The sequence below is a fragment of the Homalodisca vitripennis genome, chromosome 5, assembly GCF_021130785.1.
Source record: "Homalodisca vitripennis isolate AUS2020 chromosome 5, UT_GWSS_2.1, whole genome shotgun sequence".
NCBI lineage: Eukaryota > Metazoa > Arthropoda > Insecta > Hemiptera > Cicadellidae > Homalodisca > Homalodisca vitripennis.
The window spans coordinates 182,677,621-182,704,938 of record NC_060211.1 but is presented as its reverse complement, the minus strand read 5'-3'; the positions used below and the strand labels follow the sequence as shown (position 1 = coordinate 182,704,938).

General features: G+C 36.3%; 1 protein-coding gene across 1 annotated transcript; it reads left to right on the top strand.

Annotated features, from left to right (window-relative positions):
- The first annotated feature begins 9,442 nt into the window (after window positions 1-9,442).
- LOC124363296 (fibroin heavy chain-like) lies at window positions 9,443-19,267 on the top strand. Its single transcript, XM_046818521.1, has 2 exons — window positions 9,443-9,598; window positions 16,463-19,267. Exons 1-2 carry the CDS (start codon window positions 9,529-9,531, stop codon window positions 19,186-19,188), a joined length of 2,796 nt encoding a protein of 931 aa, XP_046674477.1. The 5' UTR covers window positions 9,443-9,528; the 3' UTR covers window positions 19,189-19,267.
- Window positions 19,268-27,318: the final 8,051 nt, after the last annotated feature.

The following is a 27,318-nucleotide window of genomic DNA, read 5'->3' as shown; positions in this document are numbered from 1 at the left end:
GTTCACTATACCTTGATTTCTTATTTTTCTAAAATGTGTCAAAGTAAAGACTACAGAAGAGCAATAAAAACTAGAAGTTTGGACTTGTACCAAAGGAACCTTTTAGAGATTTCTATAATTGCAAATCATATAACTGTTTGGGTCTTTTTCGTTTAAGGGCCAGCACAAAAGACCTTAGCTTGCCTATTCAAAACTCAAATCACGCGGTGCCTGCCCGCTGCGCAGCGCTTTGCGCTGCTTGCTCTTTTAGAAAAAAAAAATAACTCGAGCTTGCAAAGTCCAAGCCCAGATCAACAACGCAATGACTGCTTACTCACACAAAACTCAGACATAACTAACGCAGGTTTCATTACAGGCAAAAGATAAGCGTCGCGCGTTTATCACTGATAAGATAAGACGAGTTTATACTAGAAGTAGTACCTGGACTACTGCCCTACGAACTAATAACACACAAAAAAAGGATTAAATGCACTGTCAGACAGGTATAGTATGTTTGTAAGGTGCTGGCCCTTAAACGAAAAAGACCCAAACAGTTATATGATTTGCAATTATAGAAATCTCTAAAAGGTTCCTTTGGTACAAGTCCAAACTTCTAGTTTTTATTGCTCTTCTGTAGTCTTTACTTTGACACATTTTAGAAAAATAAGAAATCAAGGTATAGTGAACAGTAGGTTCATCCTATGAAACTTGAGGGTTTCTGGGTTTTTATTAAACTATTTTTCCAATTTTTCTTCCACAGAAATAGAACGATCAATTTAGCTAAACACTGTTAAAATATCTCGCAAATCATGATCAAGGGCACTAGTCTAATCTTGGTTAATATCAACATGAACGAATGCGTAAACTAATGCATATGGCCATGTTAGTTAGTTTTCTCCATCTTTTACGTTTATTCGTTGCAATTTTGCTTCTATAGTAAAATTGTTATTTATATCTTGTGACTTTCTATTTCTTGGGCTTACTACTTTATATCTTTACTAGTTATTTAGTAGTAACTGCTCATTCTAAATAGTAAAGTAGGGGCTTATAGTATAAATGTATACTTAGCTTGTAACTTAAGTAAGCACAGGTCACGAGTTTAAGTATTTCATAGTGAAAACATAAAAGTGTAAAGCATCCTATTTTACTGTTACGGTTTCATCAAAGTTACCGTTATAATTATTATTAGTTCATTAATATTTATTATTGTTCTGAACAAACTGTTATGTTATGAATTATGTAAGTATTTGAATGTCCTTGTTTACATTTTTATCGCGTCTAAAGTCAAGCTAACACTATTATAAGATGCAAGTTGTCTGACACAAGATCGTATAACAAAAGATTAAGGTTGTCTGTGTTTGGGAGACGTCAGTAAGACAACTTTGCAATGACCTTGGGAGGTTACCGCGCCACAATACTCAATCATATTTTTAACAGATAATTAAAACAGAGCCCGGCTCGTGGTAGATTATATGCAGTTTTCCTCCTCCTCTTGCTCAACAATACCGATCATTGAAGGTCGACCGGTGAGGAGTTGTGACCTGCGACTGCGAAGAGTGAGGATGGTTCACCGAACAAGAATCGCCTCCGAAAACTTTGACGTGGGATCCTCCCAGGAATACTTGACCACAAGAAATCATAGGAACATTACGTGTTGGTTGGGTACCCTCAGGGATTCTAATACGAATCAATTTTGCACCTTAGTAATAATTTAGGATCTAATCCCAATGTACTACACCATTGGCGCAGTGTAGCGGGTACAGCGGTTATCGAGAGATAACCGAATAAAGCAACGTCGAGCGTGGCTGCTGCTTGGATGGGTGACCGCTGAGCGATCCTGTCCTTGCAAGCAGCCCGCCTGCCCGGTCATTGGTGGTGGTTCGGAAGTCACCTTTAAGCCGTTGGTCCCCAGTAGTGTCAGAGAGGGCTTCTTATGCCTGACTTCACCTGGTAAAATAAAACACTTTTGACTTTGAATTTGACCATTGACAGTCCTTCATTTCCTTAGGGAGACTTGAGTCATTGGAATTAAATGTAGGCATGTGTAAAGTGTATACCTTTGGTGATATTGGAAACAATTCCATCAGAATTAAATTTTGGTAATCCTGTAAAAGTGGTACAGGTACTATACATGGTGAACATGAGGGTGAAAAAAAATGAAATTTTATTTTTCTTGCCAACCATCTTTAGTTGAATTTTGTGTTTAGCTCCCGTTTTTCCTTTAATGGCAGCGTCTGGTATCTGACGCTGTCTTAAACTTGACTCTTGGAATGTTCGTCTGAAGAGTTCCAAAGAAAGTTGACGACGAAAAAGTTCAAAACGTAACATTTACATCGTTTTGACATCAGAGACACCTTTGTATAGGTGAAGTGGTAGTCTCATTGTCTCATCAGGTACACAATTGAGTGCACTACGATGTGATAGACATGATCTCTAAGCACAGTGGATCATCCGAATTTTCTACACATAACGTTGCTATGGTAGGAAGGGTTGATTCAGTTGAATTTTGAGTTTAGCTCCAGTTCACCTCCCTTTTATAGCAGCGTCTGGTATCTGACGCTGTCTCAGACTTGTCCAGATTCCGGGGGTCAAGTCTGAGACAGCGTCAGATACCAGACGCTGCCATAAAAGGGAGGTAAACTGGAGCTAAACTCAATATTCAACTGAATCAACCCTTCCTACCATCGCCACTTCATCTTTGGTTGATAGACACCACTATCGATTTCAAGAAAATCGTGGTTTGATTTAGTAAAACTTAATTTTTACCATAAAATATTCATATTTTGCAACTTTAGAAAACAATTTTTGGAATCTAAAATACATTTTACATAGTACAGAGAAAACCCAATGGTTTTACACTTGATAAAGCGTTTAAAGTAAAGTAAAAAATTAAGTTTTCTTTGTAAAATTAGTAATAAGATATACGAGTACAAGTTCATGACTATCATAATTAACTATCGATCCTGAAGACAGGCCAATATCAGAAAAATTTCGTAATTTGAAGCTAATGCAACTTTAACTTAGTCTGTTAGTTAATTCAAAATCAGTCCTAAAAAATAATAGACATTCGAACATTTACCATCGTTATATGTTACAAAATCTACAACACAACGTTTCGAGGATTGAAATATATTTTCTCCTTTTCTCTCGTTTAGACTCCAAGCAGTCTTCGGGTATGTTTGATTCATTTTCTTTCTCTTTTAGTAGAAGTCCATGTATGTACACTAATTGCCTTCTTACCTGTCGAAGAGAATGGATTTCAATCCTCAAAACATTATACATTATGTAATATATAACGATGACAACTGTCCGGTATCCTATTATCTTTTCAAATAAGCCATCGTCAGTAACAAACCTTTTACAAAGAACTGAAAAAATAAGGTGCGATTAAAATGTCACAGTACCATAGAAGTAGAAAAAAAACAGTGACCAGAAATGTCCCAATTTCATATTTTAAAAGTAAATTATTTTCCATAGTTATAAAATACCATAAGATACAAGATGTACTCAAATTGAACAAATCAGTATGGTTTATACACAGTCTACGTATCTAATCTTATCAGGTTGTCTAGATCTCCATCACTTGATATCCCCACATCCAAAAGGAAGTAGGAACAATGTTGTTCAGGTTTTATTTTGTCCTCTTGCAGGCTTATCTGTTTTCCCATTAATAATCTCTAGTAGATTGGAAGCTGTCACAAATTTCTCAACGAAGATACACCATTTACAGTATCCACTTCCTGGTACTTGGTCCTGCGGCTTTATCTTTTTTATCGTCCCAGATCTTGCATAAGAAACGTTTGAAAATAATCTGTTGATTACATAATTTTCTTTTTAATGTGTTCCTTCTTGCAATTGTTTTTTATGTGCTTGTTTTGTAAATATAATACCTACTAGTGGGAATGAAATTAGAATAATATTTTTTTAATACCCGACAGACAGACATTATACAGAAGAGAAACTTTTACATCCTTCGTAAAAGAATTTGTACCGCCCTGCTGAATGATAGGTTTCAATTACGCTCAGCCAAATCACGTGGGTGGACATGTACCACCATGGAACTCAATTTTGACTATCTAAAAGTTTCATACAAAGTCAAAAATCTACAGATGTATTCTTTCTCGAGATACCCTGCTTCATGATACATTCACATTTTTGCTTATTAAGTTGGGTTTCATTGCAGTGTTTAAATAGAAACAGTGTAGACATTAAGATTGTGTTGTACGTTTTTAGAAAACCTAGTTGGGCAACCTGTGTTACTATGTCCTATGTTAAAATATTATATGATTACAAGAGTTTAGTTTACAGGTTTATTTATTCTTCTGTTTTTCATTACCCTAACGATTAGCCATAAGATGAATGTAAAAATGTTTGCTAGCGGTAAGACAAATTCCACGGAATGACATCAACCAACTCGATCGATGTCCCTTGAATGGAAATTAAGTTTGTACAAAATGTCAAGTCAATAATTCAGTTCGTATTCCAGGTATCGTGTGAATAGACAGACGACACGTATCGTGTAAGTATTAATGACGACAGTCCCTCGAGGATAGGATTCGGCTCATCCAACAATTCTCTTCGGGAAATGATTTAGTAAAACACATTTGATTATCACTTTACTGAAATTATAGACATTGACAGTAAGAAATTTAAGCAGTTGTGTAACCAGTTGTGGGAGTGCCGATGGCCGAGCGGTCTAAGTCGTTGGACTTTAGGTCTGAGTTAGAGATAGAGCAGGTTCAGATCCTGTCTGTGACCGTTGTACTTTTTATCAGTACCATCAACCTTGTACTGTATCGACTCTCCCCCTTATTCTGTTTGATAAGATCCTCGCACAGGCCAGTGGCCCATGAGGACGGACAGAATAAGGCTTGGAAGGAGATCGGTCTCTCCTTTTTATTAAAAAAAAATTATGGTTGCCTGTAAAGTCGGTTTTACGGGCGAAGATTTTACGTGACAACGTCTTTTTCTCGGTAGAATATTTATTTATATGAATATTATTAAATTGCACAATAGGAACAAGGAATTGAATGAAAATAAGAATTGCACAAATTTTAACTATAGAAATATATTTTGTTTACTAAAACATTGTACATAATTTGAAATTAATTAAAATTTGTTATTGTAAATGGTAAAGTTGAATAAAACATTTACTAAAATTGGAATTTGAAATTCTTGCTAAACACAGTTAAATTCTAACTCCGCGCGTGGTGATTGGTCGGTTTAGTTCGTTTGTTTAGTCGCACTGTTATGACAGGTTAGAGGTTATAATTTGTTATTTTAAATGTTTGACTAGCAATACGCGCTGTTTCTTCTCAATCGACTGAATTACGATTGATTGCAGAGTGATTTAAACTAATAATTTACTTAACACTATCAACATTTGTCAATAGTATGACATAACCTATAAACTCAGTTTCTCAACTTTTGTGTCAATCTAACAATTAATCAATCAATCATAGTTTACGATAATGAAATATCAGTGTACAATTATTTACCTTTATTGTTGTAGTTGTTGTAAATGACGAATCTAAGCACTCCACATTTTCACGAATAAACATAGTTATCTGCTTTATCCCGTGCGGCGGACCCACAGTTATCTGCTTTATCCCATGCGGATCCCGTGCGGCGGACCCACTGGACGGGCATCGTAACGTTACCGGGCGTTACACTTTTTCATGAGTGACTCCGAGCCGCAACCTAATTTAAGACGTTGTCACGTCAAAAAGAAAAAAAAAGTTTGAAATAAAAACTACTGAAGATAACAATGTAAATGTTTTGCAGTATGTATGTGAGTTAAAGTTTTGATTGTATTAGTAACGTGTTTTTGATGATTTATGACTCAAAAAATTATATTTTTCAAAGTGTATAATACGCTTTATACTCATAAATTTATTATACATTTAACGAACTCAGCGTTGTCTATAATAATGAAGCTTCATGCAAACTCTACATGCAAAAAGATGTACAGACAGAAATGAAATTTTTCCAGCCCCACAAATGGTAGCCTTCGCTAACATTCAGCCAACAATAATAGATCCGATGAATTATAAATCGACAAAAATACATATACTACCCAAGAATGAAAAGATAGTATTGAATGGAATAGATAAGAATGAGTTTTAGTGTTATGGACGAATATTTAATTCACTAGAAAACAATAACGACTATACAGAAAGCCACATTCCCATGGTTGCTTTGCTAATATAATCAATTTGAAAACCCCATTCCGCTTCTTGTGCAAATCAGTCGTGTTATGCAAATTGTGTTTTTTAATTAGATTTAATCTATAGCAATTAATTAAGCTGGACGTGGTCATTCACTGATATACAAGGTTGAGAATTTCCAGATCTACTGTTGATTTAGAAGGCAGTATACATTCGATCTGGTTGCTCGAATACATTATATAAACATGATAAACACTAGAATTTAAAAAGTAATCTAATCTTGGAGAGGTTATAATTTATGGATTCCTACAAGGAATATCATAGATTTAATAAGTAAGTATATTCCGCAAAAAATTAATAACTTCAGTTGTGCAGAAAATTCAAACTAAAAACGCAAAAAAAAACGAAAAAGTGAGTTTTCTTTAGTCATAGTACCAATTATGAAAAGGACTTAGAAAAATAAAGATTGGAGTAGAAGTTAAATAAATTATATTTAAATTTTATTAACCAGCCATAAAATAATTTCAAAGTATAACCTTCCACACTAATTTGGTAAACATTCAACGACTTTTCTGCACGTTTTTAACAGATTAAATTCCACGTTTGGGCTTCTACGTAGTAAACATTAAGGAATTCAGTAAATAAATTATTTGTCGGCCGAAGTCTATCTAAATAGAGTTCTTAGACAACAGCATAGTGATTTGTCAAACTGACATTTTTATCCTTTGCAATAAGCCATTTACTCTTCCCTCCCACCACATTAAAATACGAAAGCGATAGACTCGCTGCCAATAGAAAGTTAACAAAATTATGTTTGCAGAAAAAATTACCATTTACAGTCATTTCACTAAAAAAATGTATTGGGCATTTGCCAACCCATGCTGCGGCAGGATAAAGGATTAAACTCCATAAATAAAATTTAAATACAATTAAGAAAAGTGATATAGGTCTGAAACTCTCTACTGTGTTCTGGGGAACTGTGAATATTGAGTTTAGCTCCAGTTCATTTTTTTCTTAGTACAGTGAGTGGAAACTCGTCTGAAGAGATAAAAACGGTGACGAAGAAGCTGAAAATGAAAGAATTACATCATTTCGAATCAGAGTCTACAAACTATTTTGTAATCTAGGTAAGATGTATTCTCATTGTCTCATTAGGTGCAAAAAATGAGTGCACTACGATGTTTTAGACACGATCTCTATTAATTGTATTATCGATCAATCATGTATTAATTACTAATCAATAATTTATTACGTATTTCGTACTAACGCATTTATTACAGTTTTATATATGAAATAATATTGTTTAAACTAAAAGTAAACTAATCTTAGTGCTTAGATTTTACGCGGCATGTGTCGGGACTATCATAAGTGAAAATGAACCCCTGCCTGTGAAGGCAAGCGTTCATAAACCACCGTCCTGTGTCTCCCAGTTCGGTAGTTAACTCTGCCTAGCCTCTACATTTTACAAACAACGTTGTATTGTATGTCTAAATGTGCCTTGATTACGGGCCGAGACATTCACTCGTACGGGACTAGAGGCAGAGACAACTACCGAACTGGGAGACACAGGACGGTGGTTTATGAACGCTTGCCTTCACAGGCAGGGGTTCATTTTATTAACAGATTGCCTAATGAATTAAGAAAAGCCTCGACGCTCAAGGCGTTAAAAACTCGTTTAAAACGCTGTTTAGCGTCAAATGCATTTTACAATATAAAAGAGTTTCTGGAGTATGACTGGGAGACCACACAATAACAAGACTGACTCTAGAACGAAGTGGGAATTATTGGCGATGGATGAACGTGGAATGAGTGATCAAATGTATGTCTGAATGAGAGCTCGATGTGGTATGTATGTCCAAATTTTAACCTATTTGACGTTTGCTATACAAATGTATTTTGTCTCCGCAATAAAAAATTGACTATTGACTATATTGACTATAAGTTGTTCGGCCATTAACGTGTCAAAACATTGCAAAATCAATTAACATCTTGAGATACGTTGGCCTTGCTGTGGGGAAACAAAGAAGGCAGCATTAAATTACCATTGTGATGGCAGCCTATCATAAAGATGCCTGATTGGTCATACCGGTCAGTGATTGGTTATACATCAGCCAATAACAATACCGCCCGCTTCCCTCTTCACCACCTGTGAAAGCGGTTGTGTATTTTTGGCAGTTTCTGTTCCGAACCAGTTTCAAGATGGATGGATCTCACTGAGGCTAATAGTCTAAAGTAAATATAGTCCTCTACTGAGTTATAAAGTCTACTTCGCACCAGCGGCAAAAGCTCAAAGGTATTAAATAAGTAAATTTAATTTGAATATGTTTTTTTAACAATAATTTGTGGCTTAAACCAACATTTTTACTGTTTATAGTAAAAAAGACCGTTTATATTAGTGGTAATTTTTCTCTTCTCGCTGAGTTATTTTGTGGACTTTCATCAGAGTGGGAACCTAAGACAGAAATACCTAAGAGGCCCTAAATCTCCTTTTTCAATTCTTGTAAATATAGTATGCAAGTAAATCTAGTTTCAAAATATTGTCAGACAGAATGTGTTAGTACTATACTCTCGTGTGTTAGGTTTTGGTTTCTTTCTATTACTGATTTTTGAGTTGAATATGAACCTTGCCACGAGCAAAGTGTAACGAATACAGCGGTTATCGCAAGATAACCGAATCTAGCAACGTCGAGCGTGGCTGCTGCTTGGATGGGTGAACGCTGAGCGATCCTGTCCTTGCAAGCAGCCCGCCCAGGTGGTGGTTCGGAAGTCACCTTTAAGTCGTTGGTCCCCAGGTTAAGTGTTACAGAGGGCTGAAGCCCTAACTTTGACTGGTAAAATGAGACCTACTTACATTTTACTCAAACTAATGGATGATGATTACAAACCATTATTTTACATCCATCCCCTAAAACAAAAATCGTTCGAATATTGTATGAAAACAGTAAGAAGATAACCAATTGTAACAGTGTCAATCGACCATTACTCACCAAGATGTCAGTTGAGTAAGTAGAATAGAAACACTACTTGCATTTAATCACGTGATTTATCTCTAACGGAATTCACGTGTTTTCCGATTGAAATCATCACCGAGGTGTAAAATTAACGACCCGGCAATCCCGCGTGGAGGACGGCCGGGACGAACACGACTTGTGGGGAGCGGAGCCGTTCAAAATAGACAAGTCGGGACTTTCAGGTCGCAATTTGTACATAAAATTAATGAACTATTCAGAGAAGACTCCGGGATCCCCGTGGAGCCGCTACGTCACTTGTCACGCCGTGACGTCACGGACAGGTAAAGGTAATTACAAGCGTGTGGTCTTGCTGCGCGCCGTGGCGGTACCTCAGACAGTGCCGACTGGTGCGCAAGTACTCGTGCTGTGAGATGCGGACTCTCAACGTAAGACTGTGGCTGGTGGCTTCGCTGGTCGTCGCTTCTCACGCTCACTCTCATGGTCAGTAGGAGAGAGTCCTTTCATGCTAAATAAGGTTTCAGTGGAATATAAGCTTATAATTATTATAGGCATTATCGTAGTCGCCCCAATAGGGATGAGGTGTTAGGGGTTTGGGCCAAGTACTTTGATTTCAAAAAAATACTCCAGAAATCTTGCGTTTCTTAAAAATTGTATAGTTTTGATAGGTATTATGCATCCGATACCCGGAGACTCGTGTTGAACAAAATTAAAATTGTTACACGCGCAAATTTCTGATCATGGTCGACTCCAATTGGTGGACAGTTGAAAATTATTCGTGTCATTTTACAAGTTCCGGTAACGTGAGTTTGTGTTAAGTGTTAGTAAAGGCTATGCAAATTGTGTACATTAGTGTGCACTTAACATTTTTAGCCTGTAAAAATGTCTGACTGTTGTAAGATTTCATAAACTATTTTTCATTGTTTTTCAACTATATTTAAAACTTTACAGCCATAATTGAAAATCTATTGTCCTTTAAAACTCCATAAGCAGAATGTTTACATTGTTTTAGGTAAATAACTAATTTTAGGGTAAGTATCCTATGAATAGTCAATGTTTTGCCGTATGTAAATGCAAAAACATAGTTTTTAATTTTTTTAGTTTTAATATAGAATAAGTGCATAATAAAACGTAGGTAATTTGTTATCTGTACTTTAATTAACTTATTTATATAACTGGGTAATCATGCAAATTGGGTTTGCATTTAAAAGCAGCACGCTTAGCGTCTTGTAGTAAAATGACCTTGAGTTTCCAGCATAAGAGCAGTGTTTAACTTCATTCAGTTATTTTTAATCGTAGCCTTATGTAAATATCTCATTTAAATGATATAATTAATATGCATCCAAACGATTTTTTATTTTTCGCTGTACACTTTTTGAATAATTAAAACATTGAAGTACTCCAACAATTTGAGTTATTTCTGAATAACCCATAGACAAAACAAAAAGCCTTTGGATGGGAATTAATGATATATCTTTATAATTAAACACCTCCCATAATGCTACGTCTAAAAAATAAGGACTTAAAATCTGGAGACCATTGTTTCTATGGGGAACACTGAAAGTCATGTTACTGCGACTGACCCTTAAGCCAAACCCGCTAAACACCGAGTCTACAGTATGTTAAAACCCAAAAAATAGTGTTAGGAATGGTTAATACGTAATGCATTTATTTAAACATTCATTATATTTTCACCATAAATATACAATTATTCAAAACAAAATTCGTTGATTCCTGATTCATTCATAAATCGCTGATGGGTTTTTTCTCTCTTAGGACAAGAAGCTTATAAATTACATTTAGTCCTGTAAGAACCTTTGTGCTGCTTCCGGAGTGACAGGATATTCAGGATGGTAAAGGTAGGAGTTAGGGGCCGCCTCCTATCGAGATCCATGAGGAAGAATTAGGGCACTACATCTCAAAGTCGTGTCTCCCCGGAAGAATGGGAGGCCAGCTCTGAACCAGCCTCTCCAGTCAAAGCAGACAGGGGGCGGCACACCCTTGTTGAGGTTAGCAAGAACCTCTGAGGTTAGGGAACGCTGATGGGGTTGATGAAACATAAACAATTCAACAATATGTTTGCAAATAGAGAAGTACTTTTAGTATAGAAACATGCTCTATTATTATAAAAAAGTTTAAAGAAGTAGAGTTTTTCCATTGTCCACTTTCGCAGCCAAGAAAAAGTAACTTTGATTCTGCGAAATAGCTACCATCGTCTTTGGTGGTTTCAAAGCTCTCATAGGCTAATATTATTTCCCTTTTTAACAGGTAAGATGTTTTATTTAAAAAAAATAAAATGCTATTCAGGAGCTGGCTCATACCGTGTTGATATATACACAAAATCCCACAGTGAATTACAATATTTATAAAAAGTTTATGTGTACACTTTTATGCTGAACTTTAGAATTAAAACATAAAAATTAGGCAAATTTATGAAGTTAAAATAGACTCATTTCTCTGAATTGCTTCCGTTCCAATTAATTCAAGCACTAGACCGTCGTTGATGGCATTGTCCACGAGAACGTATCTAGCGAGGTTACATGCAAATGATTATTTTCTTGGCCATCATATGGTGTAATAAGACTGTGATAAAAGAGTCGTCTGAGAGTTTGCCATAAACTAAGACTTGGTGTAATGTAAGTAGTTAAGGTCCTGTGCTAGGAAATAAGTTTTGACGTCCACTTCGTCAAAAACAAACGCTACAGGCCATACATAATAAAATCTGACGTGTGTGAAGTTAAACATAATATAACCCCGTATCTTCCATTAATAAGATGTCTGAATGGAAGTTCATTAATTACAAACATTAAGCATGTTTCATAATGAATTCTGAACTAAAGGATGTTATATATTATTCACAAACATATCTTTCATTAATAACACTGTAACCAAAGTAGTGTATGAAATGGTTTTGGTATTTGTATGAAGTTAGGCATCATCCAAAGCCGTATCTTTCTTTAATTAAATGTCGACAATGTAGGCTACATGTAATTAATTAAAAAGCATTAATCACAGTGAATTATTCTAAATGATGAAAGCTATACATCGTCCAACTACCTTCCATTAGTAAGCTTTATAAAGAGTATATTACATTAATTATGGCATTTAAAACGTACTTTTTATCATTATTCGGCATAAACACTAATTTTATCATTTAATTGTTATTTAAATACATTTAACTAACACAAATTGTTACAGAAATAAGTATAGGGACGGTTGATCCTTCTTTTTACGTGTGAGGTTTTTAGCCACCTGAAGAAGAGATGAGATTTTAGATTTCGAAACGTTCCGAATTTTGTTACAGTTTCTTTTCCCTTTTGTTAGGCATTCATAACACATTAAAAATATTTTAATTTTTGTTAGACGATTAAGAAGAAACTGTCACTATAAAGTATTGTGTGTTGCAAGCCAGTGTCTCCAGCTGTATCTGAAGCAGCATGAACTGTAAAGCGGAAGAAGTTGTTTGATATTGATGATAGACGTGACACACCTCGTTCCCAATAGCGAGATGGGGTCGTTTTTTGACCCTAGCCAAACCAAGCAATCCTTTTTGGCTTGTTCTTGGTCGTTATGTTGTACATGAGTTGTTGCAGTGTTCATCGAATTTAGTTCTGTAGTTTTGGGATCTAAACAACTAAACTCTTAGAATAACTCAACTAAATGTGTTTAACCTAAAATTTTAGAATTACTTCAATATTGGTTGTTAAAAATTGATTTTGAGAATTATTTCGCTATGAAATTGTCGAAGGTTTTATATATGTGCCTTATTTATTTTTTATCATTCTGCACAAATAACAGCTTTTTTATATTTAAACTTACCCATAATGTGTTTTTCGTTCCCTTACAACAAAGATTTGTAACATTAGCTGGCGCAAAATTAAGTTTTTCAGTGTAGCAACCTCAAAATTTGTTATTGTTTTAGTAGAAGTAAATGCAAAAAATGCAGATTTTTATACATCAACTTGATAGTATTACTATGTTGAGTTATTATATGGTTAAATTCAAACATTTTCTATTCTTCCCATGTGATAAAACTCATAATTCTCCACATGGAGGGACCTCGGCTTTATCTCGTTCGTAAAACACGATTGCACACTGAAAACGTCTTTTTCTCTTAGTGATGAAAACTACTATTAAGTGAATGAGAAAATTAGCAAATTGAAAAACATATTTCTTGAAAAATAAATATAATTAAAGACGTAAACCTCCTCCCTTTTATCAACTCGAAATGTGCCAATATCAATGTCAATAAAAATTGTGCATCCCTGCATTTAAATTTTCTTTATTTATTTATGATTTTTTTTTAAATTGAAATCGGAAAGGATGGGTTAGTTTTGAACGAATTTTATCAAAAATGTACATAATATACTATAGCTTCTTTCCCTCTGTCCATGAGTCCATAGTTTGTATTAGGTATTTGTGTACTATAGTAGAAAGGTTATTAATGTGAAGGGGGTGGAGGGGGGGAGTCGACAGTAATGTGAGAATGATACCTTAGAATACTATGCGTTTCTCTTGTCATTTATTAAATAGTTGAAGATCCGTAGCAGAGATAATGTTGAGGTCTACTCGACATATCCTAGGCTACATTTTAAATTCTTGCCGTTTAAGGGTTAGGACAACAATCCATATTTACGCCCAGAAATATCTTAAATTACAAATATTTTTCCAATTTTATCAATTTAGTATCTCACTCTTTTTCCACATTACTGGATAGCAAGACAAACGTTCTCGGATGTAATAATCGTATGTTAAAATACTGCTTTTGTAAAGTGACCTTGAGTGTTTTTTTTTTACAGTGAAGTTTTGGATTTTTTTAATATCACACAGAAATATCGACAAAAACTAAAACACATTTAAAATTGAGACACCTCCCATACGTCTACGACTAAAAAAAGAGCGTAAAACCTCATGAGGTTTAACATTGTTCTTATGGGGGAAAACCCAAGGCCATTTTACTACAGCCGGTCAAATTACTGTAAGAGATTCTATAATTGATACAATTTATGTAGGACATTTAAGTTCAAATTCTGGTGGACAATCGATGTCTAATTCCGCCGTAAGACGCCTAATATGTTGGCGATTCCATCCTTGCCTCGAGTCCACGACTCTGGTGGATCGTGACGGGTGTGCGAGGGCCAGAGTTCCTGGAACAGCAGGCCCAGGATACGTGTTGGCTCGGCCTAGGAACTCTACAGAATACCGGGTAGCCAATCAGCTGGCGATCTTGTCGTGGCATGTCACACTCTATCACGATCACACTGACATAATTCTTACACTGTCCTGGGTCACTGCCTAAGTACTGATAATAAATGTCCCTTCCTCAATTTTAAATTTGGATCTGACTAACGCGTTAGTTACCTTAGATTTAACCTATCTATAATTTTACAAGACACAAAACCTATAGAGACACATTTTAACTTTGCGTGGAAGTCTTTTTACAAACTCCCACAACCAGGTACTTTGGCAATAGCTTCCACAGATACCCACAGATACTGGATTTTATGTTGAACTGTTCAAATTTGAGGTTAAGAGACACATTTTAACAGTGCGTTGAAGTCTCTTTACAAACCACCCAAAACCAGGTACTGCGGCAATAGTTTCCACAGACACAGGATTTGATGTTGAACTGTTCAAATTTGAGGTTAAGAGACACATTTTAACAGTGCGTTGAAGTCTCTTTACAAACCACCCAAAACCAGGTACTGCGGCAATAGTTTCCACAGACACAGGATTTGATGTTGAACTGTTCAAATTTGAGGTTAAGAGACACATTTTAACAGTGCGTTGAAGTCTCTTTACAAACCACCCAAAACCAGGTACTGCGGCAATAGTTTCCACAGACATAGGATTTGATGTTGAACTGTTCAAATTTGAGGTTAAGAGACACATTTTAACAGTGCGTTGAAGTCTCTTTACAAACCACCCAAAACCAGGTACTGCGGCAATAGTTTCCACAGACACAGGATTTGATGTTGAACTGTTCAAATTTGAGGTTAAGAGACACATTTTAACAGTGCGTTGAAGTCTCTTTAAAGACTACGTAAATCCCGAATACGCCAAAAACAACTTTAACTTTAATAGGCTATCCCACTTGAAAATTTATTTCTTGGTCATATGACGGCAACTATAAAATTAAAGGTAAATAACAATAAAGCTATTTATTATAAATGGCACACCATAACTCTGTAGACACGAATAATAGAAATCTTTTGAGACAAAACAAAATTATTCTGTACTACTACATTTTTTTTCTAACTACGCCAAAAGCGTCTAAATAGAAGTGAAACATTCTAAGAACACAAAAAAGTAACTCCAAAGTGACAAGTTTTAACTTTACTTTTTATCTTCCAATGCCAAATAATTGAGAAAACTAATTTTTGAAATTCTTCTACTGCTAGTCGAGTATTGTACATTTTTAGTAATTTAACAATAAGAGTTAATTTTTAGTTATTTTTGTATTAATTGTGAATCAGAATCCAAGTTTTGTGTGTCTGTTTAAGATTATTGTTTGTGTATCTTGAGTTCTTCTTTTAAAATTTTAGTGGATTTGACACCAAAGTCTTTTAATGTTTTTTTTTATGTATACCATTCATAAGGTTTAGCACAAGATAAATTCCATTGAGTCAAAATAACACTATTTATATAATTTACGAGATTCTCTCTACATACAGACAGAAGTATAAGCAATGGAACATTTTTTTTTTTAATATTTGTTTCTTAATATTATTCTGTAAAGCATGTTATAGTATCCCGACATCGTATAAATTGAACCCATTATAATAAAGTGCCTTGAGATCAGTTACAACATGATATACTAACAACACCTTTTATTAATATTGATAGTACTATAAAATATTAACGACAATCAAATTTACTGTCGAGCTCTTCATCACATTTCTCGTGCTGACTAGATGACGATGTAATTTAATTCACGAGTATATTGCACTTTTAGGATCTAAGTTATATAGGTTTAGTAGGTCTGTATATAGGTTACTAAACCTGCTATTATGGATTATGGATTTCTCTACGCACACAGTGGTAGTATAAACACTGAATTTCTCCGAAACAATAATAATGAGTGGGTAAAAGGTATGAGGCGATCGCCGCAGGCGGTTGGAGATGACAGGTATTAGGATCTCGAAGTCCCAGTTCCGGCACGACTCCGGCGACCTCAGGTAGAAGGTAGACCTTGACCTTGCAGTCTTCTGCGCGCGCACCTCTTCATGATCCGCAACTTTGGAATTTCCTACTTCCAGCTTTCAGCAGCAAATGCTCATAAAATAAACTAGTTATACTCCAACTGTTGCGTTGTAACTTCTAATGTGGGCGATACTTTTGTTTCAGAACATCCTCGGAAAGTCGGAGGTTTGATAAAGGGATTGCTTCACGCTGCTGTGGATCCCTTGCGTCATCTAGCTCCAGCTTCTTCTTACTCGAATTCACAGTCGCAGAGTTCCAGCGGGAGTCTCGGTGCTAACCTCGGCAATCTGTTTGGATTGTCTGGCAGCTACTCTCAAGCGTCTTCCAGCAGCTCTGCAAAGGCCTCAGGGGATGGCAGCAACAGTATTTCTCAGTCCCAGAGTTCCGCAGGAAGTGGATCCTACGGGGGCGGTTCTGGGAGCTACGCCGGCTCCAACTCCGGGGCTAGCTCGGGAGGATACAGTGGAGCGGGAAGCTCATCTCAGGCACAAAGTTCTGCCGGAGCCGGAAGTTTAGGAGGATGTCCTGGAGGATGTTCCCCCAACAGCGTAGGCTACGAGGGCCCTCCTGGAGGAGGTTATTATGGTCCACCAAAGAAACCTGATGTTATAGTGATCATAAAAGAAGTTCCTGCCAGACCTCAGTTTGGAGGCCTGGGAGAAGGAAATTACTATCAAAATAGCTATGGGGGTAGTAAAGGAAATTCAGGAGGCTATGGAGGAAGTGGGGGATATGGAGGAACGGGGACAAGTGGAGGTGTCGGACTGTCTGGGGCCTCGTCTGGATCAAATAGTAACGCTGCTAGTAACGCTGGAGTTGGAGGAGGATACCTGAGTGGGGGAAACTCGGGGGCGTCAGCTGGGTCAGCTTCACAATCAAATGCTGCAAGTAGTGCAAATGCAGGAAGTGCTGGAGGCGGAGGAGGTTATAGTGGTTACCCTAACCAAGGCAATACGTATGGAGGAGGAAGGTATCCAGGATATGCTCCTGGAGCAGGAGCGGGATCTGCCTCCCAAGCGGGCAGTGGATCAAGTGCAGGTGCAGGAGGTGGAAATTATGGAGGTAAAGGTGGCTCAGCATATCCTGGGGCAAATTCTGGTGCAGGATCTAATGCAGCTGCCCAAGCAGGGGGTGGGGCTGCAACAAGTGGATATCCTGGTGGAAATTATTATGGTGGAGGAGGCGGAAGCTATGGTAGTAAAGGCAGCTCAAGGTATCCTGTAAGTGGAGGAAGTTACCCTGGATCTTCTTCAGCTGCAGGTTCAGGTTCTAATGCACAATCAAATAGTGGTGGTGGAGGATACAGTAGTAGACCAAATTATCCTGTCGGTCCTGCAGTTCAAACAGTAGAACCTCTTCGTGGAAATAGCGGATCTGGGTCCTCATCTTCAGCTAACAGTGGTTCTTCTGCAGGAGCAGGAAGTGCAGGATATCCAGGATCATACGCGCCTAGGCCTGTTTCAGGATACCCAGGAGCAGGGGCAGGATCTGGAGCTTCATCTCAGGCTGGAAGTGGAGGTTATAGTGGAGGGAACGCAGGATCATATAGTCCAAGGCCAAGCACAGGGTATTCAGGTGGAGGATCAGGATCCGGAGCAGCTTCCCAAGCTGGAAGCAGTGCTGGAAGTAGTTCTGGAGCTGGAGGATATAGTGGTGGTAATAAAGGAACATACAATCCAAGGCCAAGTACAGGTTACTCTGGTGCAGGACAAGGAGCCGGTTATGGAGGTTCTTACAGCACTAGACCCAGCTCAGGATACTCAGGAGCTGGAGCTGGATCAGGATCTGGAGCTTCTTCTCAAGCTGGAAGTAGTGCTGGAAGTGGTGGAAACGGTGGAGGAAATTCAGGATCATACAGCCCAAGACCAAGCACAGGTTATTCGAGTGTAGGATCAGGTTCCGGAGCAGCCTCTCAAGCTGGAAGTAGTGCTGGAAGTGGTGGATATGGTGGAGGTAATTCAGGATCATACAGCCCAAGACCAAGCACAGGTTATTCGAGTGGAGGATCCGGAGCAGCTTCTCAAGCTGGAAGCAGTGCTGGAAGTAGTGCTGGAAGTGGTGGATATGGTGGAGGAAGTTCAGGATCATACAGCCCAAGACCAAGCACAGGTTATTCGAGTGGAGGCTCAGGTTCCGGAGCAGCTTCTCAAGCTGGAAGTAGTGCTGGAAGTAGCGCTGGAAGTGGTGCTGGAAGTGGTGGGTATACTGGTGGTAATGGAGGATCATACAGTCCCAAGCCTAGTTCTGGTAATTCCGGTGCCATATCAGGAGCTTCTTCACAGGCTGGAAGTAGTGCTGGAAGTGGAGTCAGTGGCGGAGGATCATATAGTCCAAGGCCTAGTGCAGGCTATTCCAGTGGTGGATCTGGGGCTTTATCTCAAGCTGGAAGTAGTGCTGGAAGTGGGGGCTACGCAGCCGCAGTTGACGATGTATTTGGATCAGGAAGTAAAGGATCATCGTATGGGGGAAGTGGATCTTCGAGTAATTCAGGAGCTTCTTCTGGTGCTGGCTCCAAAGGAGGCTCTGGATACTCAGGAAGTTCTGCTCAAAGTGCTTCCTCAGCTGGTTCTGGATCACACGGAGGATCAGGATCTTATTCGGGATCTCAAAGTTCATCCAATGCTTCTTCGGGATCTGGTGCTTACGGAGGAGGAGGTGCTGGAAGCCACAGTTCATCACAGAGTAGTTCTTCTTCTAATTCATACTCAGGAAATAAAGCAGGTAGCTACTCTGGTAGTCAGTCCTCCGCCACATCTTCTGCAAGCTCTGGAAGTGGCAATCGTGCTGGCGGAGGGTCTGGAGCATCAAGCTCCAGTCAAGCCTCCTCCTCAAGTTCTGGAGATGACGTCCTGATTTTTCCTGATGACTGATGATGATTCCTTTCGACTGCCTTGCTCACATTGTAAATTTGACTAAATGTTATTTATTACAGTAATAGTTTTCTTAAAAGTTGTTTACATTGATTATCTGCCTAATGTTTTCTTTATATTTTAATTATAAAAAATTTGATCTTGAAGTAAGAATTTGTTTGCTAAGGATATGAAAAGTAATGACAATAAAAACGGCCACAGCAAGAGATAATACACTACTTAATTGAACTCCTCTGTTGTTTCGACATCTTATCTTGCTAAGCCAGAATATTTACTCGTACATCCAAACTATTAAAACAATTGATACTATTAAAGTGCCATTTAACACGAATATAACACTGCCACTTATTATGTTTAATAACTTCGAAAAATCATTATTTACCATGGCTTACTGTGTCTGGTCACTGTGGTATGTTAATAGCTTCAGTATTCGAACTGAATAGCATTAATGTTCAAACAAACATTTAGTTCCTCATATAAAGTGAAGAAAGTAAATTTGTTTGTCAACAGAACAGTTAACTCAGCAAATTACGTATAATGTACTAAAATCGTTACAGATATTTACAATCATAATAAAAAAATATTATTTTTTTACTTTTACAAGTAGATTATTCATTTTTTTCAAATTTGAGACAAATCATTCTTTGATAAATTGTTTTAATCGTTCACTGAATTATTTTTAACTGTATTATAGTATAATGTTTTGTATTTCTGAAGCAATTCGCCCTCTGAAAAGTCCTGAGTCGTTGTTACTCATGTACAAGCAGATCTGCTCGCGGAGGTTGACTCACTGATGAGAGTGTATGATGAGTCAGTGAGTCAGACGTGACAGGGGACACAACTAGCTTCTGTGGAGTATTTGGCAAGGAACGCCCACATTATCGATATTCAGGGGGCAGAATACAATGTGTTAGGGAGGACGGATATCTCAAGTTACGTATTATCGCTGCGTCCATCGAGATAAATAATCGATAACTCTTATCTCTGACAGTCCTCTCGCGCAGTGTGTTTGTTGATATTGTAAATCTACAACGCAATTTTAAATAGTTTATTTTATACGTTCTCTTGGTAGTAATGAGGTTTGTAACCAACCCTATAATGACTTTTTAACTCAAGAACCCACTTTACATAATATCAATAGTAATCATATTTTTAATATTATAATTCTAACCTTTAGATTATTTCGTAGGTTGTAAACTATTATAATATGCAAATTATTGAAACTCTAAATACGGCTGAGAAACATTAAGCCTCAGATATAAAAATATAATATTAAACCAATCTTCTATCTACTTACATTTGATTTATTAGGTTGGTGCAACTTTATTATGTATGTTATTAATATTACAGCAATACCACTTCATTAGCAAGCAGTCTAGGCTATGTTATTAAATTTGAGGGGTGTTTCTGGTTCATTCATTGGTTAGAAATATTATTTTTGTAATTTATTTTTATCGAGAATTTCCAAACTGAAACGAATAATGAAAAAAATAATGGTTAAATGACTGTATGTTTAATCCAAGGCAATAATAATTTAGAACAACTTCGTTAAAATCAATAGATACAATTCTCGTCAAAACAGATTACACATCAATATACCGTGTGTTTGGTGATGATTGTTTACCTAAACTATTATGAACTGCAATAATTAACAATTTACTGATCAAAATGAAGTTTAGTTCATAGACTCAAAATAATATATAATAGGCTGCAACGGCTTCAACAGTACTGATTTCCTCAGACTGATTTTAATACGTTTCTAGTCCTGAAGCACATCCTAGACATCCGACTTCACGTTGAGCTAATTCGTGTAATTTACACGTTTTGAGCCACAGTCCTCTTCTGAAGACAAAAAGCATTTAAAAATATACTTGATAATTCCATGAATAATTTTAGAGATTTAAAGTAAAAATTTGGGGTGCCTTAAAATTAGATTCACGGACTAACAAATATAAATGTTTTATTGTATATATTATGAATTATTACTGTAATAATATGATTTGACCTATATACATTTTATCATAACAATTAAGTCCACTCTTTGTTAATGATGTTGGTGTTCCTGCCACAAGCGACCCTGCCTGCCGTGGTTGAATGATGGTTACATCTATCAGATGACATGATGATGTCACCGACTGTCAAGGTCTTCATCAATCAACACGCTGCCCCTACCTTGCCCGTCTGACAGCAATTTCATCACTGGGTCGCCATTTTAAGAGGAGTCTGACACCTTATCTTCCGTAATGTTAACTTTATGCCATTTATCTCTATAACTAATCAACCTAGGACTCTGATAGTTTCTATTAATTCTTTCGACTATTATTTACACACACACGCGCGCGCGCACACACACACACACACACACACACACACACACACACACACACACACACACACACACACACACACACACACACACACACAAGATAAACAAAATCAAACAGACATTTTTATAAACAAAGACATTATATTGTAATTTTAATCATTATAATTTTATATTGTGTAAATAAATTGTCCAAAAATTATTTTAAAACACTTACAATTAAAGTGTTTTGTAAAACCCTATGTCTATGACTAGCTTACATTACAAAAGATTTGTAGTAAAAATTTCACTACTGTAGGATTTTCCAGAGCTGAGAATAAGTGGCATCAAAATATTTAAAACAAAAGTTTCGGAAATCACAAAAGAAACAAAAGTAAAGCTACGTAACTGTTTAGTAATTTCTAGGACAGTATTCATAGTAATCTGGATCCTCATGTTTATAAAATAGATCCTCAAGCTTCCTTTTTTAAAGCGTCCTGGTCTGTCTGATTTTCTTTTCGAGGCCATCAGATGCCTTTTCAACTTTTTCAGTTTTAATTCGCTCCAGATTTTTTATCAAATTCTCCAGATGTTTTCTACACTCAAACCTATGTGTTTCATCAATTTACTCTACTTATCTTTAAATGAACAAACTGTAGTAAAAACACCATAATATTCAGAGAAGGTAATGTCATAAAGGCCCTTTTTAGGGTTCACAGACCATATAAATTATTCATCAACTCTTCAGATTCTGTGTTTTGCCTTTAGACACTTTTCCAAAAGCTGGTTGTATGTCAAGTCCAGAAGTACAGGCTTAATTTCAGTCATAATCTTTTTTGAGTTGTTGAAATTATTTTTATGGTCATACTGTGTTTGGTCTAATACAGATTGGTTACGTTTGCACCAGGTGCCATTGTCCAGAACCAAAAAAATACTATGACATACCCATTTTTATAACTTTCAATTGACATAAAACAAAAAGTAATATGAATATGAATATTTATTTATTTCCTCATAGATACAAAGATCTCAACATATATGCAAAAACAGGAAATGATCTCCACATGGGCATAGCCTGTGTGTGGAGATCGAGTCGCGAGCAGCATGAATATGTACTCACCAACATAATAAGTAATGTAAAATCTTCGTATGGAAAAACAACGTAATTACAACATTAAATGCAACTTATGTATATTCGTAATATAAGAAAAAACAAATACATCATAGCTACAACAAAGCAAGTATTTGACAATAAGATGACAACCAGATAACAACAGTAGATATTATAATGTAATAATGGATGAGTAATAAACAATAACAACAATATAAACTTAATTTATCCAAAACAAAAAACATTATATTGGAGGCTTGGAACCTCTCATACACTTATACACTCACGCCACACATAACCAACATAATCACCATGTAAAAGAAAAGATTCCAATGCATAATAAACAAAAAGAAATAAAAATTATATTTTTTGAAAAAATATCGAGTTAGACTCCCTTTTTAATAAAGAGTAAACTCTTCATTCTGTTGATGATGTTGGAATTTCCTACCACAAGCAGCTCTGCCTACCGTAGCCTCGGCGGTGGTTGACTGATTGACATCTGTCAACTGACTTATGATGTCACTAACTTTCAAGGTCTTGCAAAAATAATTGTAGCTGGAAGAGTTCTCATAAATGTACAGAATTGTCTAAAACACGTTTTCGAAAAGGGGATGGATCGAATATTAATACCAATAATTGTTATTAAACCCAAAATGTTGTATCATTCATTACTGCAATGATGTAAATGTATTTTGAATGTGTTTTCTGTATTACCATTGAGAAAAAATAATACTACTACTCGTATTATTCTTTCAAGATATTACAGTAGATTTGAAAATTTTTATCTCTGATAAACAACTGATAGTTATATTACATGAAAAACATAAAACATAATTTTTGTGATGTGTCTGAAGAAGATATCCTTGATATCGAAAGGCCTCACGAAACAATAAAAAAAGTATTAAATATTGGTTTTATGTTTTTCATGTAATTTAACAGTGACCAATATATACTCCATCTACAGCATTTCAACTGATAGTTATGTTGAACTCAAAATAAATTTACTAAACTGGTCAATTATTGTGAAGACTTGCTCCTAACAATGTTTCAATTGAGACCCGAGGCCTGTTGCTAGACACGCGAAATTATAAACAAACCCAGAAACAAAGGACAGATAAGATCTGTTCAAGGCCAAGGAGCTGTATTAGGCACAGCTGTTTTTCGAATGGACCAGACTATTATCAAGCCACTCACCTTATCAGTGATAAACGTGTCTCTCTGCTGCCAGGTATGTGATTTATAATTTTTCAATTTATGTAAATAATTTATTTTGGTTTTATTATTTGTTAAATACACTAATACTCGTATTAAATAGTATAGAAGTGATAAATTGGTTTAATAATAAGTTTAATGACGGAAAGGTTAAAGACTAAGAAGGTAAAAGAACGAGATGGTTGGAAATGAAACAATTAATCGTTCTTATCGCTTAATTTTTAATTTAAAGTTTTTGTTAAAAATTCTGTTTGGACTCCCAGTGTACAAACAACGGGTTTAAAATGGTTTGAAAAATTATTATATAACCTTGATTAATTTTTCGCAATATATAGGGTGTCCCGTAACTCTCTGGACAAAGGTATACCACGTTTTTCTCAGGTCAAGACAGACATATTTCCCCATATGAACATGGGTCTCTGATGCTTAGTTTCCCATCTGTCTGTCTGTATGGTTTTTATAAAATAATTTTAATATTTTAAAAGCGAATAAGTCAAATTATACCAAATTTGGTTCAAATATTTTTGATAACAAGGCCAATTACCTAAAACATTATCATGGCATTACCTTTATTACTTTCAAAATGGCTGCCATTAATACCTTTAAACTTGAATATCTTAAAAACCAAGCAGTTTTTTTCTAGAATTACATGAATAACAGTTTTAAGAGGATATTATCACAAATATAATAACACCAATATTTTTTAAATCGAATAATGAATAAATAACTGATTTAGACCAAATTTACTGTAGCCTCCATTAGTGTTCTCAGCGATTAGCCAACAATACAAAAACTAAATAAATGGCAGCTTATCAGAGACCCATGTTTCATATGGTGAAATATTTTTGTCTTGAAATAAGCATTAACGTGGTATACCTGTGTCCAGAGAGTTACGGGACACTCTGTATAAATCGATATAAATTTGGTATCATCAGCATGGTCATAAAAACTTATCGTTAATAACATTTAATTTTGCATGAATATATTATGTGAGATAAAGGTAGATTATGAGTAGAATTAAAATACAAAATACAACTTCCATAATTTCATAAATCACAATAATAAGGGTTTCAAATGTCGTACAAATACTGTCCATGTCTATACAGCCCTTTATATTTAAACAGCAATTTTAATTATTTATTTTAAAACACAACCGTTTGCACGCAATTCACACCATTAAAATGGAAATTCCCATGTGCCCAGTTTGCTAGTAGGTAAACTGGTTCGAAGAATTGCAATGCTAAGGGGGCTGGCCCAGTATCGCAATCACTTTTGCATGGTTTTGGAAAACAATTTTGTACTCAGTCAAATATTGCCCAATTTGTTTGAAACTTTCAGGTTAAGTCAAAATAGACTTTTTATACACACTTAAGAAAAAACAAAATTTTTAAATATAAAATTTGTTATTTTTTTTAATTTTTGTTTTTTTTTGCAAAAAAAGTCTTTTAGTCTAATGGTTTTAACATGATAAATAATCTACCTTATAAGATAATTTCACAAAATAAAATGTATCTTGTTCCTAGGCAATAGTTTCTTGGCCTGAACTAAAAATATATCAAAAAATGTACAAATAAAACAAAATTACTGAATTTTAAAGTAGTTTTACCAAAAAACTTGAGTTTTTAGAAGGTAATAGGCTTGGAATATAAGAAAATACTTTACTCACCATTTTAATTTTAGTTCAAGCCATTTACACAGCTAAAATGAAGATCTGGTGAAAATGTGGTGAAGATTGCTCCAATACTTTTGGAGTTATGATGTAAATAATAGGAAAAAAACAATGTTTCGGGAAATCGCAAACAAACATATTTTATTGATAAATTTACTAAAATGGTACTCTAAAAATGCTCCAGCAGCATAAGAAACACCTTCCTTTTCCTTGTCTTGACTTTCCTTTTTCTATTCTAAGCCTTCTCCTTGCTCTCCTTTCTTCCAGACTTGCCAAACATAGTTCTTTTATTTGCGTCGCGCACTCGTCGAACGTCAAAAGTCTCCATGCAGCTGTTGAAGTGTTTTCCGGGTTTGATTTTCAAGTGGTCTAGCACTTTTGACTTTGCATTATTCCCTTCATTAAATATCAGGGAAGCTTAATGAGCAGCTATTTCCACAATATCCCTTCCTGCAAATCCTTTTTTAGGACACAGTGACCACAAAATACTGCTGAAACTTTCGTTGGAGTTCTGTGTTTTTCCCATAAGACATCTTGGAGGAGGTTTGGCATTGTTAGGTCTACAAATATTGGTTTTATATCCAGCATGATGGCTTTGGGGATAGTGTTTTTATGTTTAAAAGTCCCAAGACTGTTTGAAGCAACTGCTTGTTGGTAACGGGTAAATGTGCCTACATATGAATGACTGGAAAATAGAATCAAAACAAAGTCTTGTCTGACATACATTTACAATTTTACCTGTAACTCAGCAAAAAAAAATCGTATGCCCATGATATTTACATTAAATTAATTGTAAATAAACAAGGAAAAAATTAAAAAAATATAAAAAAAATTGCAAAGAAAATTTTTTTTTACTGGGCCAGCCCCCTTAATAATCCCTTTGAATTTAAAATAGCCAGTTAAATTATTTAAACGTTCTAAATATAGTGAAACGATCAATAGTAATGTATTATTTTTGTTCATGTTGTAGGTATTATCATTTTGAGCTAGAAACCTCTCTAAGAAACTCAGAACTGGAGTCTCAAAATAATTTACTCTTTGTCAATGGGGGGGGTGGGGGGGGGGGGGGGTGGGGGGGGGGGGGGGTGGGGGGGGGGGGGGGTGGGGGGGGGGGGGGGTGGGGGGGGGGGGGGGTGGGGGGGGGGGTTATTGTTTCTTTACCACAAATCACTGAATGACAAACCACTGTAATCAAAGGTTTGTAAATTTTAAAACAACTAATTAAATAACAAACACTAAGTTGCAGCCCTTATCAACTAATAGTAAACTAAACTAAGTTGAGTAGTTCAAAATTAGTTACTCACTCTCATTTAATATGAATGATATACAATGTGCAAAATGGATGAGTCATATATTTATATCAAGCATAATAAAACCAGTTTCATCCAATTAAGGGCTCTCGTGAATGCCTACCAATTGGAAGGAACTGGCAATCCGACACAACAATCCGTGTTCATAATACCTTCAATTGACATCGGCACGTAGGTATTTCACGAGGACACGGTTCATCATCCTTTCAATTGCGGGGCAAGAAGAAAAAACTAACTGGCGATAGGATGATCGTGGGCGGCCTTTTCGTTACTCTCGGGTTTGTTCTCGCCGGTACAAGGACTTGGAGACGTGTTCAACCACCACCCACTCTAGTGGATCTGCCCCAGCAGTGGACCGTCTCTTCCCCCCATCTTGCCGACGCCTGCTGCTACCCACATAGAAATTCTCTGTTTTTGCCCATCGGCGGTCATATGGTCTCCAGCTACTCACTGCGTACGCGGAGGCGTGTGGTCAGAAGTACCTTCTACACCGGGAGGTCCGGGACAAGCTGCGCCTCCACAAAAC

What these genes read in the sequence shown, in the direction of transcription:
- LOC124363296 (XM_046818521.1), top strand. Translation starts at nt 9,529, where the DNA reads ATGCGGACTCTCAACGTAAGACTGTGGCTGGTGGCTTCGCTGGTCGTC. An exon ending in TTCTCACGCTCACTCTCATG is followed by an intron (nt 9,599 to 16,462) that starts GTCAGTAGGAGA and finishes CTTTTGTTTCAG; the next exon opens with AACATCCTCGGAAAGTCGGA.